At 45.3% G+C, this 25,261-nt stretch overlaps 1 protein-coding gene across 2 annotated transcripts in view; it reads left to right on the forward strand.

Moving 5' to 3' along the window:
• The first annotated feature begins 24,964 nt into the window (after window positions 1-24,964).
• The window catches only part of PRICKLE2 (prickle planar cell polarity protein 2), a 352,734-nt gene continuing 352,437 nt past the window's right edge, over window positions 24,965-25,261 (forward strand). The window contains exon 1 of one of the 2 annotated variants that reach the window (XM_069562275.1): window positions 24,965-25,127. In XM_069562275.1, coding sequence (XP_069418376.1) covers window positions 25,086-25,127 — 42 coding nt within the window. In that variant the 5' untranslated portion in view covers window positions 24,965-25,085. Of the gene's footprint in view, window positions 25,128-25,155; window positions 25,235-25,261 lie in introns of those variants that run through there. The other variant, XM_069562276.1, reaches the window with a different exon arrangement.

A 25,261-nucleotide genomic window follows, 5' to 3' on the forward strand; every position in this document is an offset into this window, starting at 1 on the left:
ACAGCTCTGCAGAAGTGGTGGTAGGGAGGGGTGCTGTTTTTATCATCCCATTTTACAGATGGGAAGACTGGGGCACAGAAGTACTTTGGTAAGTTTCACGCGGCTAGTAGACTCTGGCCCCAGCACATCACATGCCTCTCTGACTCAGTCACCTGGACTGAGGATTACGAGAAGGTGATTTCCCAAAGGAAACCTGGGTGCCCTTAACCGGAAGAAGAGGGGCCAGGCGTGGGCACACAACTGCCCTCCATAGTGAGAATTGAGCAGAAGTTTGGTCGAGAGGATTCATTTCTTTTCTGTCTAATGTTGAGCCCCCGTTTCCAAGAACAGGAGGCTATAACAAGGAAAAGGAAGGAAGTGTTAATTAAAAGGTCCCTGTGGGCTCTGGGGTTAAAAAACAACAACAACAAAAATCCTAGGGAGGCTTATAGCCAGGCCTTCTCTGCAAGGGCTCTGGGGCAGGACAGAGGTTTAGCCCAAGGCTCATAGACCGGTATGGGACCTCTCCAACTCCATCGTCCTTGTTTGTCAGGTGGCCATAAAATATTGACGTCTTGGGTTGAAAGGATTAGGAGTCGTAATACATGCCATTTCCTTAGCCCTGTGCTTGGTGTGCGGCTGGTCCTCAATAAACAGTAATGTCTATAGATGATGTTGCTAATGCTCTTCAGATACACATGTCCTTGGAATCCTTCCTCGTAGGCCAAGAGTCTCATTTGCTCCACTCAGGTCTTTGGTTCCTTTTTTTAAAAAAAAATCATTTTTATCTATTTGGGTGCACTGTATCTTAGCTGAAGCATGCTGGATCTTTAGATGTGGCATAGGGGATCTAATTCCCCCACTGGGGATTGAACCCAGGTCCTCTGTACTGGAAACATGGTATCCTAGCCGCTGGACCACCAGAGAAACTCCTGGTTCCTTTTCTAGAATTACAAGTTCAAGGACTTGGTCTAGTGCCCACAGTTCTAGGAGTCTTGGTGGCACTTTTCCAGAACTTACGGTACAGTGTTCTTCTTTGGGGATGGGCAGTGCGGCCCAGTCAGCGGGGCCTCCTCTGATCAGCTTCATCTGTTTCTGTCATGCTGGAGAAACAAGAGCCCTTAGTCCTTGGATCCAGAGCAATGCAGTGGCAGTGTCCTCCAGTGCTCTCTCTGTAGCCATTCCATGAGATGCTCCTTGACCCGAGCCCGGTGGCCTCTGGCGGCCGTCCTGGACTCAGCTTCCAGAACTCGCTCGCTCTGTCTTGGCTTCTCTGTGGGTCCTGCCACTCTCTCTGACTTGACTCTGTGGACTTCCCGAGTGAGTGTCCTGACTGATACAGGTCAGTCAGGTGTCTTTTTGTTGTAGACAACAGAAACCCAATTGAAACAGACTCTAACAATGAAATAATTGAAAAGTCAGGACTCAGCAGGATTCAGGGACTCCAACCCTGATTTGCTCTCTTTTCTGGTGGCTTCATTCAGGCAGACTTGTCCCCTCAGGTGGTAAAGTGCCCACCAGGGAACCTGCAGGTTCCCGACTTGGCATCCTTGCTGCAAGCCTGCCCTCAGCCACTGACCGTGTCCACCCCGATGTTGGGCGTGGCTATGTAACCTCTTTTAACCAAAAGAGTATGGTTGCCAATGAAAGCATGCCAGTTCTGAGCCTTGCCATTAAGAATTGCCTGCTTCCACTTGCTTTTCTCTTGTACTTCTGGAATCACCATGAAGATATGCCCCAGGTAGCCTAAAGGGAAAAAAGACATCGAGAGCAGAGCTGTCCCGCTGACCGCAGACGTGAACCAGAGGCAGGGCGTGCCAGCGAGCCCACAGGGCTATCAGTGAACCACCCGAGCTTGCTGTAGTGTGTGCCCCTGGCTGTGGGAGGGCCCAAAATGTAGTCTTGTGGCCACAGTTGAGGGATGCATGGGCTATTCTCCCGATCACCACCCCCAGAAGAAAACTTTTCCTTTCTGATGGTTCCAGCAAAAATCCCATGATTGATTTCAGTCGGCCAGACTCAGGTATCTTCCTAGTGCTGGGATGAGGGGGGAGAGTGAAGAGTCTAGAACCAAGACATAATTGCTGAAAGTGAAGAAGCGGTGGTCCTCTATAGGAAAATCATGCTGCTATTATTAGAAGGTGGGAAGGATGCTGAGCATGCAGTGACTGACTCTCAATATACTGTCCCTGAAGGGGATGTAGAAACCTGTGTCCTTGGCTATATGTTAAGCCAGGAGCCAGGCTTGTTCATGTCTACACCCGTCTGTGTAGGGTGGAATTCAGCTGGAGTTAAGATCCAGTCACCAGTTGGCCAGGTGGGGATGCCCAGGACACAGTGTTTAGTGAACCTCCAGAATTAACATGACCTTGTCCCTAACCTCTGTCCCTTTCCAGGACAGAATGAGTAAGGTGTCTTTAGCCAACTGGCAGAATACTGTTTGGCTGCATGCCTTCCTTCCCCACAATGCCAGCTCGACTTGGAGGTGAAAAGTAGCAGCTGGAGTAATTGCTGTGTCCCCACCTGGACCTGATTTAGAGCTGTTCTTTCTTGCCAGCTCCAGTCCTCAGTCGCACTCTTGGGGTTTTCATCTCTGGTGGGGTTAGTGCCCTGCTGCTTCTCTGTGTTTGAGAGAGAATTAAACTGAATGGGAAGCATGACATGCAATAAATATAATCCCCTGGGCTTGTTTCACAGGGTCATTCAACTTCTTGCTGAATATCATCTAAAATGAAGTTGAATTAAAAACTGGACTTTTTTTGCTTTCTTCCTCCAAATCTCACCCTCTCCTTGACCTTTTCCCTGCTTTGTGTAGTCGCTGCAATTTTAAAGTGACGTTTGGCTCTAAGATACTCTTGGGGAACTTTTGATGGACAGCACCCTGGGAAAGGACTCATTTCTGTCTCATTCTGGCAGTATTAGACCCCACGGCTGCACGACAGCCTGTGCTTTCTCTAGGGCTCCTATCATGGAGAAGTACTGAGAGATGTGAAAGGAAGACTACCTTTTCCCTCCTCCCCAGGGCTCATACATCACTTTTGCCACACTCTACCCCTCAGATCATGAACTTCTTATGGCAAAATTCAGACTTGAATTGAAGAAAGTAGGGAAAACCACTAGACCATTCAGGTATGACCTAAATCAAATCCCTTACGATTATACAGTGGAAGCGACAAATAGATTCAAGGGATTAGATCTGATAGACAGAGTGCCTGAAGAACTATGGACGGAGGTTCATGACATTGTACAGGAGGCAGTGATCAAGACCATCCCCAAGAAAAAGAAATACAAAAAGGTTGTCTGAGGAGGTCTTACAAACAGCTGAGAAAAGAAGAGAAGTGAAAGGTAAAGGAGAAAAGGAAAGATATACCTACCTGAACGCAGAGTTCCAAAGAATAGCACGGAGAGATAAGAAAGCCTTCTTCAGTGATCAATGCAAAGAAATAGAGGAAAAAAATAGTATGGGAAAGACTAGAGATCTCTTCAAGAAAAGTAGTGGTACCAAGGGAACATTTCCTGCAGAGATGGACACAATAAAGGACAGAAATGGTATGGACCCCACAGAAGCAGAAGATATTAAAAAGAAGTGGCAAGCATACACAGAAGAACTATACAAAAAAGATCTTCATGACCCAGATAACCATGATGGTATGATCACTCACCTAGAGCCAGACATCCTGTAATGTGAAGTCAAGTGGGCCTTAGGAAGCATCACCATGAACAAAGCTACTGGAGGTGATGGAATTCCAGTTGAGCTATTTCAGGTCCTAAAAAGTGATGCTGTGAAAGTATTGCTCAATATGCCAGCAAATTTGGAAAACTCAGCAGTGGCCACAGTGCTGGAAAAGGTCAGGTTTCATTCCAATCCCAAAGAAATGCAATGTCAAAGAATGCTCAAACTACCGCACAATTGCACTCATCTTACACGCTAGTAAAGTAATGCTCAAAATTCTCCAAACCAGTCTTCTACGGTACGTGAACCGTGAACTTCCAGATGTTCAAGCTGGATTTAGAAAAGGCAGAGAAATCAAATTGCCATCATCGAGAAAGCAAGAGAGTTCCAGAAAAACATCTACTTCTGCTTTATTGACTATGCCAAAGCCTTTGACTGTGTGGGTCACAACAAACTGTGGTAAATTCTTCAAGAGATGGGAATACCAGGCCACCTGACCTGCCTCTTGAGAAATCTGTATGCAGGTCAGAAAGCATGTTGTTCCATGTCCAGTTAGAACTGGACATAAAACAACAGACTAGTTCCAAATCGGGAAAGGAGTATGTGAAGGCTGTAAATTGTCACCCTGTGTATTTAACGTCTATGCAGAGTACATCATGAGAAACACTGGGCCAGAAGAAGCACAAGCTGGAATCAAGATTGCCGGGAGAAATATCAATAACTTCAGATATGCAGATGACACTACCCTTATGTCAGAAAGTGAAGAACTAAAGAGCCTCTTGATGAAAATGAAAGAGGAGAGTGAAAAAATTGGCTTTTAACTCAACATTCAGAAAACGAAGATCATGGCATCTGGTCCCATCACTTCATGGCAAATAGATGGGAAAACAATGGAAATGGTGAGAAACTTTATTTTTGGGGGCTTCAAATCACTGCAGATGATGACTGCAGTCATGGAATTAAACGATGCTTGCTCCTTGGAAGAAAAGCTATGATCAACCTAGACAGCTTACTAAAAAGCAGAGACATTACTTTGCCTAAAAAGATCCATCTAGTCAAAGCGATGGTTTTTCCAGAAGTGATATATGGATGCTAGAGTTGGACTGTAAAGAAAGTTGAGTGCTGAAGAACTGATGCTTTTGAATTGTAGTGTTGGAGAAGACTCTTGTGAGTCCCTAGGACAGCAAGGAGATCCAGTCAGTCAATCCTAAAGGAAATCAGTCCTGAATATTCACTGGAAGGACTGATGCTGAAGCCTGAAACTCCAATACTTTGGCCACCTGATGCAAAGGACTGACTCATTTGAAAAGACCCTGATGCTGGGAAAGATTAAAGGCGGGAGGAGAAGGGGACGACAGAGGATGAGATGGTTGGATGGCATCACTGACTCAATGGACATGAGTTTGGGTAAACTCCGGGAGTTGGTGATGGACAGGGAGGCCTGGTGTGCTGCAGTCCATTGGGTTGCAAAGAGTTGGACACGACTCAGCAACTGAACTGAACTGAACACCCCCACTCTTTAAATGCCTAACCTCCCTGTGGGGCTGGGAGAAGTCCCGGGTGGGGCAGCAAACACTGGTCCGTGTATTTGCTCCAGTTACACTGTTGGGGATGAGACAATAGCTCCTGTGAACACGAGCAGGCTGCGTTCAATGCTGCTTTCTTCCCCTCCTCAATGCAGCTTTGATCCATCTGGGGCTACCCAAAAGGAATTGCCGTGTAACTGGGGCAGCCCAACCTGGGAACCATATCTCATTCAGTGGGGGCAGATTCTCTTGTGATTTAGGAAGTTATCAGGTCCGGGCTTGGACCATTCCGTGAACATGGAGCACTCCCTCCCCGCAAGCCCCTCAACACAGCAGGCTGCTAGCCTTTAGCACAGAGCTTTGCTCTAGGGACGATGGCTGGTGCTAGTTATTAAACTGTTGTCTCTCAGCCTCAAAGTCACCCCTGTTTGGAGATGCGGTGGCTGGAATTGCTGTTTCTCCCGGCTAGGCTAGCTGGTGCCGTTCTAGGTTCTGCCACTAAGAGGTGCCAGAGGGGGACTGTCAAACTACGGGAGAGAGAAAGGACTCTCCTAGTTGCCATGAGCTTCCTTTGGGCAGAGCCTTCAGTCTCAGTCTCTCCCTTTTTGCAGTGCTCCCAGTGCCAGCTTCTTCATCTTGTCTCTACCCCACGATTTACAAAACTACCCTGCTTTAAAGACCACAGCCTCTGGGTTTTTTAAACAGTCCCAGCTCTCTGTGTATAGTTTCACTCACGACAAAGAGAAACCCCAACAGCTGGTCCAAGGAAGGGAGGGGTCTCTGCCTGCATAAAGATCCAGTTTCTCCCCCCGGGGGGTGGATACAGCTAAGAGGATAAAAAAATGACCTTTCACCTTCAAGAACAGTAATGTAAGATTAATTTGAGGCTTTGGAACTAATGAGTTGGCTCGTCCTGTTGCAGCACCCCATGAATAACACTGTGTTTGCAGAGCCAGCAACCCAGTGATCTTTTTCCTCAGATGGAGCTGGGGAGAAAGGAAGGATAAGAAATTCATTTTTAGAAGCGAACTTCAGAAGCGAGAGATGCCCATAAAACTGTTTTAGAGGAAGAAAAAAGAAAAATACCCAGTGCAAATTATGTACCTTTAATCTGCTTAGCTTTTCACTGTCGAATAGCTGAAGGGCTCAGATGGACGAGAGTATTGTGCGGTAGTTAAATGTGTGAACTTGGAGTAGATCCCTTGGGGTCTAAGCCTGATCTGTGACTGTCTAGCGGTGTGTTCTCAGACTTGCTTTTCCACTGTGTTTCAGGGAGGTTTAGATTAGAGCACATGGAAAGCACGTATGTTCAGGCCAGGATTCTGGTTATTTTTGCATTTTTGATGATGATTGAGGCAGGCAGGAGCTTTATCCACGCAACAGGAAGGCTAATGTCTAAGAGCAGAAGACGAAAGCAGAAGCAGTCTGATGGGACTCGTGGGGAAAGTGGTTTCAGCACCACCCAAGAAAGAAGAGTCTCACAGGCTAGCTGACCAGCAATGGGAATGGCTCCTGGGGAGGCAGTGAACACCCTGTCCTTGGAAGTATGCAAGCAGGAGCTCTTTCTACTATATTATAGGATGGGTTGGATAATTTGTAAAGATCCTTCTCCCTGTTCACATTCTGGATCTTCTGCTTACTAAATGCGTTGCCTGAGGTCTCAGAGCCTGGTTTACCTTATCTGATGGTGGTACTGGCCTCCCTCTTACAGTTTCTCTTCTGTTTTCTTCACTCCTTCCCATCAACACAGAGAGGATCGTGATGGACTGGACACTGAATTAGGCCCTGGGAATACTGAAAGGGAGTAGATGGTATATAGATGCTGCCTTGGAAGAAACTCAGGCATGTGGGGGAGGGGACCGATGATCAGAACATCAGAAAGCAATTCCACAGAGATGCTGAAAGAGTACTGAGTGTTCTGGGAGCACAGGGGGAGAGCATCTCCCTCAACAGGAGTGAGATGGGGAAGGGGTGTTGGAGAACGCTTCCTGAAGGAGACGCTGTACTGTTTGGATGCTGGGAGTGTGTGCTTTGGACGGAGAGTAAACACTAGGATCAAAGACCCAGGATGAGGAACAGGGTGACGTACAGGGAGCTGTGCCAAAGGCAGTGTTGGTAGGACGCAAAATGTCAAGTAAGCGTGATGGGAGACAGGATGAGGAGGTGATAGGTAGGGACTGGACAACAGAGGTCCTTCTCTTTCACGCTAAGGAACGTGACCTTGGATCCTCTACATGATGAAATGTCAATGACTGGTTTAAATCAGCATGTTCAGGTTTCTGTTACAGAGCAACACCTCAGAGCCTAGGTGGAACATAGACCAGGGAGCAACAAAGCTGGACCATCAGCTGAAAGACTCCTGAGCCCCAGGAGTCACCTAAACCAGAGATAATGCCACAAACCAGGAGTCTTGTGGAGTTGCTGTGAGGATGCAATGGGGGGATGCCCAGGGCCACGCCCAGTAAAACAAGAACCGCTTCTCAAATGTACAGGACGCTATAACTGAGATCTCTCTATAAAACTTTGGCTTTGGGGGGCATCATATAAATCGGGCCCTCTCATCACTTACCCAGGCAGTGGCAATAAAAGCCATATTTATCATCCAAACCAGCATAAATGGTACTTGTGCTTAAGAAGAGCCTTTAAAAAAGTAGTGAAACCATTGGCTTGAGAAGTAATTTTGCAGATGCTTCTGGGATTCAAACGTTTCCATTCCAAGCCTGAATTTTGGTGCTGCTGGGAAGGATGGGCACGTGGGGGCGGGGGTGAAAGATTAGATTTCTCGCAGACAAACGAAGAGGCCAGATGATGGTCTTTGAATAAAACTTCTAATGGATTTGGCACAAGAGGGCACTGGAGATGGGCCCAAATGTCTCGGATTTTCTGAACTGTTTTTGCAGACAGTTGGATGTTTACCAGGATTTTTTGGACCTTGTAGATGTGCCCCGGAATGCCTCGTCTCAGGAAAGGCGAGAGGAGTCTCTCTTAAGCAAGTGTGGTGTCTGCTCCTCATGCTGTTTATGGCAGAGCTGAGAACTGTCTTCGAAATTAACAATAGACGTGCATAAATCTTCTTCAGTTACCTAGCAACTAATACAAGACAGTGGAGAGGTTCACAGGGCTGGGAGGAGGCAAACCTGTTTGAGGACTACCTGGGAGCACTTTGGTGATAATTTAGGGATTGCAGGGAGGGAGAGAAGGAAAATTAACACGACTAATGAAATGTAGGGGTTTCTTTCTTTTTCTTTTATTTCTTATAAACAGTGAATCAGGTTACAAAAACCTTTCCTAAATCTCTGAGATATTTAGCAAAATGAAGGTTTACAAAGAAACTACATAATTTCCGAGGCCTCTTCCAAAGCTAAACATTTGGCTGTAAACTAGCGGGGGGACCTCATGTATAAAATAATAGATCACATTAGTGGAATTGCAAAGTTTCACTCACATTTGTAGGATGTAAGGAATGATAGAGTTTTTAGATTTCAGTTTCGTTGGATATAAGATACGCGTTTTGAGTCAAAATGGATGTTTAAAGGGAAAAGGCATTGAAACAATGAAGTTGTAAGGTATGCAACTTAAGACACACAAATATATTCTCTGTGGATATGTATATACATCTGTGTGTGCATTTTGTTTATAAAAATTAGTGTCTGCATTAAGCCTTGGGCTGCAAATTCAGTGCTACAGGGCCTGACAGGTGACACTGATGAGTTCTGTGCCCAGGGACCACAGAGAGTCAAATATCTGGGCAATTGCTAGGTGACAGCCTTAAGAGAGTAGCACCCAGTGCTGCCCGATCTGCTGCTTCCTTAAAAAGGGAGACACCCAGAATTCATGTAGTGTCTCCAAGTTTTAAAATATTGACAACTAATCTGAAGTTTTAAAAAGCATCGTGTGGGCTAAATAAAGCAGCTCTGCCTTAAAGCAAAAAGCTCTGAAAACTTAGTCCTCTTTTTAAAGATTATACAGCTGCTCATGACCCACTTTATCTGATGGGATTGAGAAGAGCTCACCCAGGCCACAGGCTAATAGAGTTCATCCAGTGCCTCCCACAGCTTCCCAGGCAGCTCAGTGGTAAAGAATCTGTGCCAATGCAGGAGCCACAGGAGATGTGGGTTTGATCCTTGGGTTGGGAAGATCCCCTGGAGAAGGAAATGGCAACCCACTCCAGTATTCTTGCCTGGAGAATCCCATGGACGGAGGAGCCTAGCAGGCTATAGTCCATGGGGTTCCAAAGAGCTGGTCATGACTGAGCGTGCAAGCACACGAGTGCCTCCTGTTAATACATTCTGTGCAAGGTGATTTTCATATCTCACATGTTCAGTATCTTTCCAAATATGAATATTACTTATCACAGGAATTAGAATCTTTATTTCAAATATGAGAATGCTGAGGCCCACGTACATCAAGGATTCGCTGAAGCTCCTGAGTCCTGAGTCTCCACATCAGTTTCATTGCTCCGACTCTACAACTGCCTGCGCTTAAGGGTTTGACTCCCCTGGAATAAAAGAGGTGAGGGTGATTATTACTTTTATAGGGAAAAACAGTTTTAACAGAATTTCTCTTAAGAGTTAGGAGGCTGTATCTGTTTGCTAGAGCTGCCATAGCAAAGCTCCACGAGCTGGGTGGCTTAAACAACATACCTCTATTCTCTCATGATTCTGGAAGCTAGAAGTCTAAGATCAGGGTGTGAGCAGGATTGGTTTCTTGTGAAGTCTGTCTCCTGGCATGTGAAGACTGACCGTTTTCTCCCTGCATCTTTGCTCTGTGTGTCTGTGTTACTAATCCCCTCTTCTTGTAAGGACACATTCATATTGGATTAAGCCTCATTCATTTTATCCTTTTTTTTTAAAATACCTCCCTTTATCTTTTTTTTTCTGTTTTTAAATTTTATTTATCTTTTATAGATTACTTTCCATATACAGTTATTACAAAATACTGGTTCTGTTCCCTGAGTTTTACAATACATCCTTGAACCTATCTTATACCCAGTACTTTGTACCTCCCACTCCTCCACACTTATATCGCTCCCCTCACTGGTAACTGTTAGTTTGTTGTCTGTATCTGTGAGTCAGCTTGTTATATTCACTAGTTTTCTGTGTTTTTTAGATTCCATGTATAAGTGATATCATACAGTGTTTATCTTTCTCGGTCTGATGTATTTTGCTTAACATAATATACCCTCCAAGTGCACCCATGTTGCTGCAAATGGCAAAATATCATTCTTTTTTTATGGCTGAGTGGTGTTCCATTGTATGTATGTGTGTGTGTGTGTGTATACATCCACACTTCATACTCCTTATCCATTCAGCTGTTGATGGAAATACAGATTGTTTCCATGTCTTGGCAATTGTAAATAATGTAGCTGCGAACACTGAGGTGTGTCTGTCTTTTAGAATATGTCTTTTTGGTTTTTTTTTTCAGATATGTACCAAGGAAAGGAATTGCTGGGTCATATGGTAGTTCTATTGTTAGTTCTTTGAGAAATCTCCATACTGTTCTCCACAGTGACTGCACCAATTCACATTCTTAACAACCAGTGTACAAGGATTCCCTTCACATCCTGGCCAACATTTATGATTTGTGTTCTTTTTGAAGATAGCCACTCTGACAGGTGAGAGGTGGTATCTCATTGTGGTTTAGACTTGTATTTCTCTGATGATTAGTGATGCTGAGCATCTTTTCATGTGCCTGTCGGCCATCTGCATTTCCTCTTTGGAAAAATGTCTGTTCAGTGCTGCATTTTTTAATCAGGTTGCTTGTTTCTCTGAGGTTGAGTTGTATGAGCTGTTTATATATGTTGAATGTTAATCTCTTATCTGATTTAATTTTATCTTAATCATGTCTTTAAAGAGCCTGTCTCCAAATACAGTCACCTTCTGAGGTCCAGAGGCTTAGATTTCAACCTGTGGATTTTCAGGAAACACAATTCAGCTTCAAACAGAAACCATCCACTTTTTTCCCTCTTCTGTCCCTTTAGTATTATTTTGAATATTATTGAAGAAGCTGAGAGACGTTTTCTAAATCCTGGAGGCAGAGTGTCAAGCAGGGCAATGGTGCACCTGAGGGGATCTGCTCATCTCATAAGCATGGGGTGGCTGTCCAAGCATCTCACCTTCCTAGGAGGAAGGGGAATTCACATATTTGACCCTGTCAACCTGTCCCCAAAGCATCGTTTCAGTGTTTTAGGATAAATACAATATGAGGCATTTAACAGTGTCACTCTTTTACTTGGCATCACTTCTTATATATGTGTGTATTGAATTAAAATAACATTAATGTGGACACGTAGCACTATTTACCATATCAAAATGGGAGACAACCTCAGTGTCCAACAGGAGGATTTAATAGGATTCTCTGCAGCCTTTGGAAAGTTGGCTGTGGAAAATATTTGCAGTGTGAGAAAAAGCCCAGGGTAGATGAAGGGCAAAAAAGCATGTTACAAAGAAATATGTACAGTTTGATCCAATTTTTTGAAAACAATTTATTACATGTACATAGATATTCACACACACACACATATATATATATGCATCTTTGTTCATTTGGAAACACATGCTCTAAGATGTTTAAGATATCTCTCAGTCGTGGAATTGTGTATATTTAAGATTTTTTTCTTCTGTTTTCTTCATGTCTTGTGTTTTCTGCAATAAATATAACTTTTGTGATCAGGAGAAAACCCTTAAAAATCCAAACCTGGCTGTACACACTTAGTTTACATTCTTCTAACTCAGCCGTTGACATAAGGAGCTCTCTTACAGCTTGTAACATGGGATTGCATTTATAAAAATTTCATTTACTTGCCATTTTCCAGTTGCAACTCTCAGCCATGATTACCTGGACTCTAGAAGAATTTTTGTGCCAGGCTTGAGAAACTCTTTTCTCTTTTCTGTCCATCTGACTTTCTTTTCTCATGGAAGGGGCTTTTTGAGTGAATTCAGAGAAAGGGCAGCACCCCACAGGTCTGAATAAAGGGTAGGAACATACATAAGTGAACTAAAGTAACATCTAAGCAGACCTAAAAAAGAAACAAGATGTAACTTCACAGTGACTCTGTGCCTCCTAGTTCTCTCTGTTTATTTGTAAGATCCTTTGGACACACTTCCTTTTTCATAGAACATGCTTTCATTGGCTACATATCTCTGCAATGTATCCTTTTATGAAGGAGGGGTCTGTGGAGGGTGACACTGTACTAAACTTGGAAGAGACAGTAGTGGTCACTTTGATCAACCCCTGACATCATTGGTTCCCAGACCTCTGAATCCCCTCGAGAAACTTTATAAAGGGTGAGGGTCCCATGCATGCTGCACGCTAAGTTGCTTCCGTCTTGTCTGACTCTGTGTAATCCTATAGACTATAGCCCACCAGGCTCCTCTGTCCTTGGGATTCTCCAAGGAAGAATACTAGAGTGGGTTGTTGTGCCCTTCTCCAGGGCTTGACAGCTTCTACACACTCCTATAACACAGGACTCCTAAGTAAATAGTTAATAGCATCCCCCTAAGTTGTGGGCATTAATCGATCAAACAGTTGTATAAGTCGATCTGCTGTGTGTCAGAGGGTCCCATAACACTAAAGAAAAAGAAGGGCCCTGGGCCTGTGAATTGTGAAAGCTCTGGTTCTTTTGATATTTGTGCCTCAGCTTCCTCATCAGTAAAATGGGGCTATCACAAAATCTAACTTAAAGAGTTGTGAGAATTAAGGGAGCTTCAGTTAACTCAAGTAAAGTGCTTAGCACAGCAGTGTGCTGGTTCTATGCATGCATCCCTATTTCCATTTTTCTTTTTACCAGCCTTTTTGGAGGGAATGGGCAGAAGAAAGGGCTGTTTTGCTTAAAGTGAAGAGGACCTGGTGAAAGACTTAGGCCAGAGGTCAGCAAACTAAGCTTGCTGGCCAAATTTGACCTACCACTTATTTTCTTAAATAAAACTTTTACAGAAAGTCAGTCTCATTCCTTCATCTCTGACTGCTTTTGCACTACAATTACAGAGTTGAGTTGTGATAAAGACTGAGTGCCCTGCAAAGATTGAAATATTTTGTATCTGACTGTTTACAGAATATGTTTCCCAGCCCCAATCTAGAGTTAAAAAAAAAAAAAAAACAACAGCAGCAGTGTCTTTTCCACATGGTCTGCCATCGAAGAGATGAGTGTTAGGAGGCTGTCCCTATCAGGTGAAGTGGCTGACCCTTGTCAAAGACTTCCTGTACCTAAGAGTCAGCCCTCACTGACACCTTAATTTCTGTGTCTTTCACCAAGAATTAACACCCGTGCCAATTGAGACTAAGGCAGTGTTCCTTCGTATTTTTGGCTAGTTCTACCAGAAACACAAGAAATGGATGTGGTGCACATCTGAGAAGGCTCCTGGGACCAAGATGCCCGGCCTCACCCAGGTCTGTGACTCTGTGATTCTTCCTGGGCACAGAGCTGCTTGTCACTTCCCAGCACCCCTGCTGTGGGGGGACCCGGTCTCACCTTCTTACATGTGGAACTGGGGGGAAATGTGTCCCCAATTCCCACATCTGATCTGAATCTTCCTCACTGACCTTTCTCAATCTCACCTGTTCCTTGCCTGCAGGTCAGATGCAGACAGTCCAGTGGAGGACCCTAAGGTTCAGAGCAGGTTGTCCAATAAAACTTTCTGGAATGATGCAAAGTTTCCATTCTGCACTCTCCAGTACAGTAGCTTCCAGTCTTATGAGGCTCTTGAGAACTGGACATGTGGCTAGTACAACTGAGGAAGCGAATTTTTACTTTTCATTTAAATGGCACATATGACTCGTGACTTGTTATTGGACTGTGTACCTCTGGGGGATGGCAGATGCAGGTGTTAGGAGAATCATAGGCCTGAATGTCTGGGTGGAACCAACACGGTTCCCTCTCCCACCCATCCCCACACCCCCACCCCTTGCCTTGGATTGTGATGTGAGCAGGAAATAAACAGCTCTTTGCACTGGCCTGTGAGGGTTACTGTTTGACCAGCTGGGCTGCCATGACTAACACAGACGTGTCTTGGCAACCACCTTTCTGAAGAAAGGACAATTCAGTCTACTCCTCATCCATTTTAGAAGCTCGAGGAATGCCAGGGGCCTCTGCTGAGATCTTGTTTTCAAGGCATTGATTATCCTGTTTAAAAGATGAAAGAGGTGGCTTTGTGGGCCAGAGAGCAAGTGATTTCACTTAGCACCTTGGCTGTATACGGACCTGGTTATATGCTAGGAGGGAAGGTTCACTGTTCAAAACTCAGTTCCAGTTGTTGTTTATTTTATTTATTTATTTATTTTTAAACTGCTTTAAACTGTGCTTCTCCTGCTCATGACAAAGAGAGGGCCATCTGGTTTGATGATTTTTTTGGCTTGAAGGAGAGAACATGAAAGACAAGTATAAGCTTTAATACTCAAGAGATCTGATTCTCTGCTGAAGAGGAAATGAACTCCATATCCAGGAGAATTCTGCCAGGAAGGGGCCAAATAGACCGTGCTCTCTGGAGGGTTCTCAGCGGTACTGTGAACACCATTTTAACTCTCCTTTTGGTCGTTTCCAAGGTGAGACAGTGATACATCGCTGGAGCAGGACAGCTCATCTCACCTTCTCTGGTGTCACCAGAGAGGGGATCTAGCAAGTTTCCATGCAAAGCCAGACGGGCTAGGGTGGCATGGGCCGTCTCACCTGCTCTATGTGCTTGCCTGATTCTGGGAGAAGCACCTGACTTTCTGCTTTGTTGTAAAGAGAACCAACTTTGAAATCGAACAGACCTCTACCAGAATCTCACCTCTGTCACTTGTTATTTCATCAGTAAGTCGTGTCTGACTCTTTTTGCGGCTCCATGGACGGTAGCCCTCCAGGCTTCTCTGTCCGTGGGATGTTCCAGGCAAGAATACTAAAGTGGGTTGCCATTGTCCTTCTCCAGGGGATCTTCCCCACCCAGGGATCGAACCCACATCTCCTGCATTGGCAGGACGATTCTTTACCACTGAGTCTCCAGGGAAGCCCCTGTCACTTATTAGCTTAGACAAACCATGTCACTTCTCTGAGCCTTGTTTTCTTTCATTTAGGGATAATAATAATAAGCCAACCCCACAGAGCTGTCATAAGAATGAAATGAATCGGTGTCTCTGGCAGCATATGTAGGACAGAGCTTCATGCAGAATCAGTACCTTGAGGGACTGAGGGTTTGGAGGGTAGAATTCCAGTCCTGGTGCTTCGGGGTGGTCCTGTGATGAGGATGTGAGGCCATGTGTTAATTAGAGCACTGCTTCTCAAATTTCAATGTGTATTCATACCACTTGCAGATTTTGTGTAAATCCAGGTTCTGAGTTAGCAGGATTATGTCATGTAAGTGAGTTTCCAGGTAGTAATTTCAAGGCTGCTGGTTGCTGACATCACCTTTGGAGAACAAGGAATTCAAAGCATCAGCCTGATCTGTGTCTGCCTCCTCTGTCACCCACATAGAAGCAGCGTACTCTCTACTTTGAGTACGGAGAATGGGGGAAGTGGAGGATGAGGATGAAGTAGTTGGCAGATGGAAGGGGAATCTAGGCAAATGAGGAAAGAAATCGTGGGGAAACACATGGATTCGAGGTTTTCAACCTGAGTGGACTTCAAACTCACCTGGAGAGCTTTAACACTCTCCATTTTTAAGTCTCACCTCAGGAATCACATATTTAAGAGACTAGGATGGGGCCAGTTATAACATATGAAAGCAAATAACTCCTCAGGTTATTCTTATGTGCAGCTTGGGTTGAAACTGCTGGCCTAGAGAAAAAAGGCAACTTTCCCAGCTAGAAAGATTCAAGTATCTTTTCAAGATATGAGATCAGGTGTTTTTTTTTGGGGGGGGGGGGATGCTGCTAGTTTAAGAGGAAGAAGTTCATGAAAATGGTAGATAAGAGAAGGCAGTTGGTTGAAATCTTGAAAAATTGGATCCATTTGATAAAGCTGTTACAAAACACTAAAATTCTGGGTCACTGACATGATAACTTAACTCTTTGAAGTATTTTGGGCCTTTGAACAATTTTTTTTGTCTGTTGAGAAGCCAACAGTAAATGGTAGACATGAAATCTATGCCATCTGGGGGGAATTGGAGGTTCTTGGGCTTCCCTGATGGCTCAGTGAGTAAAGAACCCTCCTGCAATGCAGGAGACACAGGAGACCTGGGTTTAATCCCTGGATCAGGAATATCCCCTGGAGAAGGAAACAGCAACCCACTCCAGTATTCTTGCCTGGGAAATCCCACAGAGGAGCCTGGTGGGCTACAGTCCATGGGGTTGCAAAGAGCTGGACACAAATGAAGCGACTCAGCACGTTTCTTTCACAAACATCGTGGATTTGATTGTTCTCTGTACTCACAGAGGCTACTGAATTGGAGCACAGAAGTCACCTTGGCTGGTAACCTTACCCAGGTCTCTATCCAGTGGGCCTCCCTCCATCAGGAGGCCCTGAGCCCAGCACACACACTCCAACACAATCTCACCCATGAGCATTGTTAGTGTTGCTGAGTGACTTTTGACTCTTGAAGCCCAGGTATAGGCTGCCTCCTTGTCACCAGCAGTCAGCTCAGAGTTGGCACTTGACCAGCCTTGACACAAAGCTCAGCCCCTTTCCAGGATCTCAGTATGCCAACTATCTGCAAATATTTTATGGAAGATGCCTTATGTCTTGGGTGGGAACTACATCAGGCACTGTGCCACATGTCCCCTGAACAGTCCTCATTAGGTATACATCGCCCCCTGGAAACCTGAACGCACAGCCAATAAGGAGCCTGACCTCTATCACCAACCCCAGGCTTTCACTCCTTTGGAGCAGAGCTCAGCTCTGTCCTATTTGCTCCACACTTGGTTGTCTATACCCAAGCATAGCAAACACGAGGTTCCCTAGAAACCCGGACCTGCCCTCTTTAGATATGTATTATCACCCATTACCTGGATGTTGAACAGCTTATTCCGATGGGTACAGAGCTGGGTACAGCTTCTGGAAGGAAGGAAAAAAGCAGAGCAGGTGCAGATCACAGCCAGACAAGCTGCCTGTGAGAAGCCTTTGCCTGAAGAGTCACAGAGTCAGTGGTTCTGCTTTGTGACTGCAGGCTGAAATCACAGGGGGGAGTTCATAAAATGCTGGTGACTGAGCCACACCCCGGGAGACTGATTTCGTTGGCCTGGGGTGTAACCTGGGCACTGGGATTCTTATGAGTTCCCCAAGTCATTCCTAGGGTGCAGCCAAGTTTGATACACGCTGTTCCATCCAAGCTGGTTGGTGCCAAAGAGGAAAAGGGCAGCCGTGGGCCTTTCCTTATATGAGCGATTGCTTTGTCCTGATTGCTGACCCAGTTAGTCTTGTCTTGAGTGTTTAATTCCTTCAAGTGAACCCTCTTAGTGTCTACCATCAGAAAGTATGAGCCTGCAAAGGTTGAGAACCACTGAATAATTCTGTATCTTGGTGAGGTAAAGAGGCCATAAGTAGGAGGGTGGGAACTGGGGTTAGATTTTATTTTTGACTAAGGATTGAGAGAAATACCAGTTCCTATATCAAACTACTATCCTCATTTGCAGGATGCTTTTCAAGCACAGACTAAGGCAACTGGGGAAATACCAGGAAGCTCCTTTACTCTCCTTTTCCTGATTCCTATTCCTGTGACTGAAGGCATGACTGGAAAAGAATGCAACCATGCCTTGAGAGCTGGAAGAAAGGGGCAGCCTTGAAGGTGAGCAGAGGGGATAAGAGGCTGGGGAGGAAGTGGAAATAAAGGTAGTCAAAGGAGAAGGATGTTCACTCTCTCTCCGCAACATACTGGTCCTTCAAGCGTGCTTTGGGTAAAGTAAAGATGCCCCTTTGGATGCACCCCATCCTTCTCAGGTGTGTGAGGAACCCTGAACCCTGTGTGTTTGTGTGGATGTGTGAGTGAGAGAGAGGCAGCTTTAATGGAAAGTCATCCCCAGAGGTAGGAACAGATCAGGAGAACCTGGGATAACAGAGCTAGGCTTCATTCTTTCCGCAACCACCTCTCTTAACAGCATAAGGTGATGGCAGATCACACACCTTGGTGAGCATCTGTTTCCTCTTCTACGCTTCCTGGGAGTCTTGGGGTTGGGATGTGATATTTATGAATGTACTTTGCAAACAGTAGACTGCTATCTAAGTGCAAGGAATCATTTAAAAAGTCAGTGTTGCATCTCTGTGCTTTTATAAGGATACTAGGAAAATGAGGAATATAGTATTACAAAGCCTCACATTGCATGGTTGAAGGGAGTGTTAGAAGAAAACAAAAACATTTTTTCTGTGATTACAAAAGACACATGTCATGGGAAAAACTTAGACAATTGCAAAGACACAAAACCTGAAATTCCTCTTCCCAAGCATACTGCTATTTGTCTTACAAGACAGTTATGTGTGCATATTTAAAATCCATCATATTTTCAAATTCAGAAGCCTCTTAATTCAGAACAATACATGTTTCTTATAGAAACAGAATAGGTAGGTTAAAAACCATCTATATTCTACCACTTAGAACCTCCTAATCTTCTAGAACTTTGAAAAGTTATGTAATTATTTATGTATTTTATATTTTTACCTTTATTTATTGTGCAAGGAGTGTACACTTATTTTATAAAAATTAGATGAGCAAAAGGGAAACTATAAATCACTTGAAACTGAAACCTCAACTCACCACAGTTTGTAGTAATTTTTTATTACAGTCTGTAGACTTTTCAATATTCAAATAGATGTATATTTTTGAAAGTGTAACAGGTACCCAATATCTTTTGCAAATAAGAACTCATATTGCTAATTTTATAACCTGCTTTCCAGATGGAACAAGATATATGTTCTACAACTTCATTTTTAATGTCTGGGTAGAATTCCATTGGAAGGACACACTACTATTTATTTAACAGGTTGTCTGACAAATATTTAGATTGTGTGTGATTTTTCTTTTCCCTCTTAGAAACAACACTGTCATGACTATCCATTTACCACATATTTGTGCTTTTTTTGTAATTTAAATTTTAGGTTAAGCTGGGCCAGTGTCTCTGCAGAATCCTAAGGCTTTTCAAAAAGAAAGATGTTGACTGCCTAGTGTAGGACTTTTTATCATTTCCAACATTTTTGCTGTATACATATTAGACTATATTGATAAATCTAAAATGATTTAAAGCCCTGTGAAATATTTAGCCTGCCAACACTTTTTATTCCGCTTCTCTCTGGATTTAATTTTTTCTGATTATTATGTCAGTCTCATGCTCATACAAGAAAATTTGTGGACCTCAGAAGCATGTGCATTGGAAAGAAAGGGAAAAGTTTCATATAATCCCCCTGCAAGAGAGCAGTGTGTCTCTAGTTACTTCCATCCAAACCCTCACCACACGTGACTTCACATGGTCTTTTTCAAAATACTATTTGTAGACTTCTGATTAGGAAGATGCTTTGATGGAGCTTCTAAGTGTTGGCTGCTGTTCATGGAGATTTTAGCCCTGTTGAAATACTTAGAATTGTTTCCAGAAAGTACTAGAAAGAAATATGCACATGGGTGAGGCCGTGCTGAGATGTTGTGTTGTTCTTCTCTATCTTAGACAATACTCTGTGGACAGATCCCTGAGCTTTCCTGCAGTTGTGTAGGAAGAGGGCATCAGTGGCTTCACTTGGTTTAACAGTCACAGCCTTAGACAAGAAACAAATGTAAAAATACGGAAGACAGGCACACGTAGACCAAGAGAAGGAGAGAGAAACAGCCCCTTGCTTCACTTGATCCACATCTGGTGTTAGAAGGCTTCAGACAACAAAGACACAATTCTCAATCTAGGTAAATAAGTTTACATTTCTGACTATAAAATGAGCATATGCACATTAAAAAGGCAAAAAGAAAAAAAAATACCATTTCACCATCAATCCATTGTACGATTTTGTGTTTCTTTCCAGGTTCTTGATGCATGCCTTTTAAGACTAGTTAAAGCCCAACAGTTTACCCTGGTTTTGCATTTCTGCTTCTTAGTATGGGAAAGGCATCTGCCCATGTCAGTAGTTCCGGAGGATGATTTCTTCAAGTTCTGTAATTGTATTGCCGTGAGAGATGAAGAAGGAACATACATCAAAGATGTCTGTGAAGGGCACATGTGGTGATAAAGCAAAATAAAATTGTCTACTGTTCACGTATAGCTGCCAGTGAGAGTACATTTTCCTTCCTGGGTTACTAAGCTTTATCTTCCTAAGCAAGATAAAGTGGTTGTTGAACAGATAAGTAAGATACTGCCCTCTCATAAGTGAGCCTCTGGTGTATTATAAATAAATTCTGGGAAAACTTGTTCTTGCTCTGAAGAGACGGACTCAGGGGGACTCATCCACAAAGAGGTGCTTTTAGGGCAGGTGGGAGGGTGCTGCCCTCTCGGCGCCCTTTGTAGGGTGGGATTGGGTCTTGTGCATGTGGTGTGTTCTGATAAATGTGTGGAGACCACGTACCTCTTTTCTCCTCTTTGATCAAGTAACAAAAGTCAAGGTCCGGAAAAACTCAAACCATGTGTCTCCAGGGCGTTGCCTCCTCCACCACCCACACCTACCCAGAAGCGAGACATGGGGCAGGGGTTCTGCCCCGGCCCCTGTGGTTCCTCCCAGGCAGTTTGAAAAAGGTGCTGGTTCCTCGGAATGGAGATCATTCCCTCCATCTGTTAGCAGCTTGTAGTGCACTGGTTTTGTTACTGACCTTCGCCAAACATCCTTATAATTAAACTGCAAATGGGCCATAGCTACCCTGTGAACACTGCCCTCCTGACCTGCTTCTGCCAGTTACAAGGCCACCTGCAGTGCAGGGCAGAGACGGCTGTGTGGCCACCCGCTGAGAAGGCTAGGTGAGCGTCCTGGGCTAGAACTGATTATAACTGGGCTTTGAATTGCTCACACTCCCTGCCTCCACCCCTACCAAAGCTACTGCCTTCTATTTAGTCAGTTAACGAATGTGAGGCATTTACAATGGGCCAGACCCGTGCTAGGCCTGGGCAGTCAAGAGGAATGAGCTATGGAGTTTGCCCTCTGCAAGCATACCCTCCACGGGTGATGGCGGGTGGCGGGTAAGTAGAAAATGCTATAGAGGGGAGTCGACTGTTAAGGCGATTGATTTTTGAAGCATTTTTCCCAGGGCTAGGATTAGGGAGAGGTGACTCAGACAAGGATGTGTACATGTAGGGTAAGATCCTATCTTTAAAATGACATTCTGTTCATCATGGACTTTTTCGTATTAATTTTGACTCCTTAAATTATTGCCTAAAAATCTTGATGACTGAGTTTGTGGGTGCCCCTGTAGATTTTGCTCCTCAGGCAAAGACCTCACTGGCTTCACACTAGTTCTGGCCTGGAACTCAAACCAAACCTTGCCCTTGAGCTAATACATACCTCACACACAGAGGGTATATATATATAAGCTGTGTTATTCTGTTGTTTTGGATTTGGGGTATAGGTAGACTGGCTTAGCCACTAATTTGCTACTTTACCCCAGACAAGCTGCTTTTCTTCACTCAAGTTCAATGTCTCACCTGGAAAAATACTAAACTGGGAGAGCTATCTTTTTGACATGGACAAGAATGTCTTCTTTTGGCAAACAGGTAAACGAGATGATCTCATCGTGTGCCGCCTGCCGTATGAGGGAGCGTGTGTGAGAGATGTTACCGCAGGGGCCAGGAAAGTTCTCTTGAAGTGATCCTGCATGGCCTCAACCTGCGGCATCTGGAAGTGGGGCTTTGGTTCTCCATCCAGAGACTGAGGTCAGGTCGTGGCAGAGTACCAAATCCTAGCCACTAAACCAGTGTCAGTGACCAGGCCCTAGCTCTTCAGTTTTGCATAAAATAATTCCCACAAAGATTAAAAGCGCGAAATAAGTTAAAGTGCAATACGTGTGGTTGGACACACGGCTGGGCTGAGAGAGAGTCTCGCCCTTGTGATCGTCTAGATCACTTTTATGGGGCATTTCTTCCAGGTTTCCTTTGGCCAGTCGCTTTGATTTGCCTGGTTCTGAGTCTGTATTTGGTTTATCTCGGGATCCTCCCATGCGGGCATGCGCACCTCTTAGCCAAGCTGGATTCTAGTGAAGAGGCCTATGGGTAGTCGCATCACTTACTTTGAGGTGACGCCCCCCTTCCTTCTGACCTATGAGGGGCCATTCAGCGCATGTGTAATCAGGGAGGCCTCCTTAACTTCAAGAATGAGGAAAATGTAGTCTTTTATCTCTTACCTGGGCATGGTCCAGCCTCCTCCATCATCTTGCTTTTATGGAGTTTCTGTCCACAGGGGAGAAACTGTTGAGCCTGCAGCCCATCTATCTCCTGCCTCAAAGGGAGATAGTATTTGAGCTAAAATATCCATGCCAAGCGGACACTATGGCTTGCAATCTTCTGTTTTTTAACAGCTGATCTTTAAATGAGCCCTCAGTTGGCTCCTGTTATAACATGTAAAAGTGTTCATTTCAGTTCAGTTCAGTTCAGTTGCTCAGTTGTGTCCGACTCTTTGCGACCCTATGAACTGCAGCACACCAGGCCTCCCTGTTCATCACCATCTCCCGGAGTTCACTCAAACTCATGTCCGTCGAGTCGGTGATGCCATCCAGCCATCTCATCCTCTGTTGTCCCCTTTTCCCTCCTGCCCCCAATCCCTCCCAGCATCAGAGTCTTTTCCAATGAATCAACTCTTCACATGAGGTGGCCAAAGTACTGAAGTTTCAGCTTTAGAATCATTCCTTCCAAAGATCTTAGACAGGGATCAAGACCATCCCCATGGAAAAGAAATGCAAATAAGCAAAATGGCTGTCTGGGGAGGCCTTACAAATAGCTGTGAAAAGAAGAGGAGCAAAAAGCAAAGGAGAAAAGGAAAGATATAAGCATCTGAATGCAGAGTTCCAAAGAATAGCAAGAGGAGATAAGAAAGCCTTCCTCAGTGATCAGTGCAAAGAAATAGAGGAAAACAACAGAATGGGAAAGATTAGAGATCTCTTCAAGAAAATTAGAGATACCAAGGGAACATTTCATGCAAAGATGGGCTCGATAAAGGACAGAAATGGTATGGACCTAACAGAAGCAGAAGATATTAAGAAGAGGTGGCAAGAATACACAGAAGAACTGTACAAAAAAGATCTTCAGAACCAAGATAATCATGATGGTATGGTCACTCACCTAGAGCCAGACATCCTGGAATGTGAAGTCAAGTGGGCTTTAGAAAGCATCACTACGAACAAAGGAGTGGAGGTGATGGCATTCCAGTTGAGCTCTTTCAAATCCTGAAAGATGATGCTGTGAAAGTGCTGCACTCAATATGCCAGCAAATTTGGAAAACTCAGCAGTGGACACAGGACTGGAAAAGGTCAGTTTTCATTCCAATCCCAAAGAAAGGCAATGCCAAAGAATGCTCAAACTACCACACAATTGCACTCATCGCACACGCTAGGAAAGTAAAACTGTTTGGTGTCTTAATTCATTTCTCTCAACAATGCTGTGAGATTAGTACTCTTGTATCATTTTTTTTTTTAATATATTGGTAAGGTTCAGTTCAGTTCAGTCACTCAGTCATGTCCCACTCTTTGCAACCCCATGGCCCAGCATGCCAGGCCTCCCTGTCCATCACCAACTCCTGGAATTTAACCAAACTCATGTCCATTGTGTCGGTGATGCCATCCAACCATCTCATCCTCTGATGTCCCCTTCTCCTCCTGCCTTCAGTCTTTCCCAGCATCAGGGTCTTTTCAAATGTGTCAGCTCTTCACATCAGGCGGCCAAAGTATTGGAGTTTCAGCTTCAGCGTCAGTCCTTCCAATGAACATTCAGGACTGATTTCCCTTAGGATAGTAAGGAGACACGGAGAAGGCAATGGCACCCCTCTCCAGTACTCTTGCCTGGAAAGTCCCATGGACGGAGGAGCCTGGTGGGCTGCAGTCCATGGGGTCGCTAAGAGTCGGCATGACTGAGGGACTTCACTTTCGCTTTTCATTTTCATGCATTGGAGAAGGCAATGGCACCCCACTCCAGTATTCTTGCCTGGAGAATCCCAGAGACAGAGGAGCCTAGTGGGCTGCCGTCTATGGGGTCGCACAGAGTCGGAGACGACTGAAGCGACTTAGCAGCAGCAGCAGTAGCAGTAAGGGGACAAGCAAAAAGAATTCAGGAAGAAGGTTAGCTAGCAAGAGAATGAGCACATGGGCCCTGGGGTTTCAAGCTTGCCCTGTCTGTGATTACTTAATAAGGGTAGAAGTAGATAGGACCATTTTTCATCCTTCTCCTCCTCTACCAACTTAGTAAATACGAAGTGGATTATATGTAAGTTACAAACTTTTAAAATAGTCCATTTTGGGGGTAATGGGACTGTTCTGTATCTTGATTATGCTGGTGGTTGGAAGTCTGTGTGAATTAATCAAAACTGCCAGAACTCTGCACTAAGATGGGTGATTTTTACTGTAGGGAAATTATGTTTTAATTTTAAAAACTGCCCCCTCTTCCCCCCCCGCCGCCCCCCCATAACCCAGCTACAGGAGAGGGACCTGGAGGTGTCCCCTGCCCCTAACCTCCGCGGCGAGGGTGAGGGAAGAGCCTTGAGGGGAGGCGGGCCCAGGTGAGGGAAGGGAGTTGGCCCTGTGGGCCGGCGGGAAGCCGGGAAGGGGAGAAAATAGGCACAGCTGGGCGCGCGCCGGGAGGGATGGGAAGGGCCCGTGGACCGCGGGGCGAACCCGGGGAGGGCGGGGGGATGCCGGGAGAGAGGGAGGGACCTGCGGGCGGGAGGGCGAGAGGCGCGGGCGAGGGAGGAGGGCCAGGCGTGCGCTGCGGAGCCAGCCGGGGGCAGCGAGGCGGAGACAGGCCACCGGCCGCTGAGGGTGCCCGCCCAGGCGACCCGCCCTCGCGGCCACGGTGCGGACGGACGAACGGACGGCGCTGCGTGCAGGAGGCGCCCGGCCATGTTCAGCCGGAGCTCCCGGAAAAGACTCTCCAGCCGCTCGGTGAGTGTCCCCCGCCCGAGCGGGGCCAGTCTCCGGGTGCCCCGTCCAGCCTCGAGCGCCCCTGTGCAGGCTCCCTCCGCCCCGCGGCCGCGCACCTGTGGCCCCAGGTAAGCCGGCCCCGCTAGCGGGGGTGC

This window comes from Ovis canadensis, chromosome 19 (genome assembly GCF_042477335.2).
Source record: "Ovis canadensis isolate MfBH-ARS-UI-01 breed Bighorn chromosome 19, ARS-UI_OviCan_v2, whole genome shotgun sequence".
Lineage (NCBI taxonomy): Eukaryota > Metazoa > Chordata > Mammalia > Artiodactyla > Bovidae > Ovis > Ovis canadensis.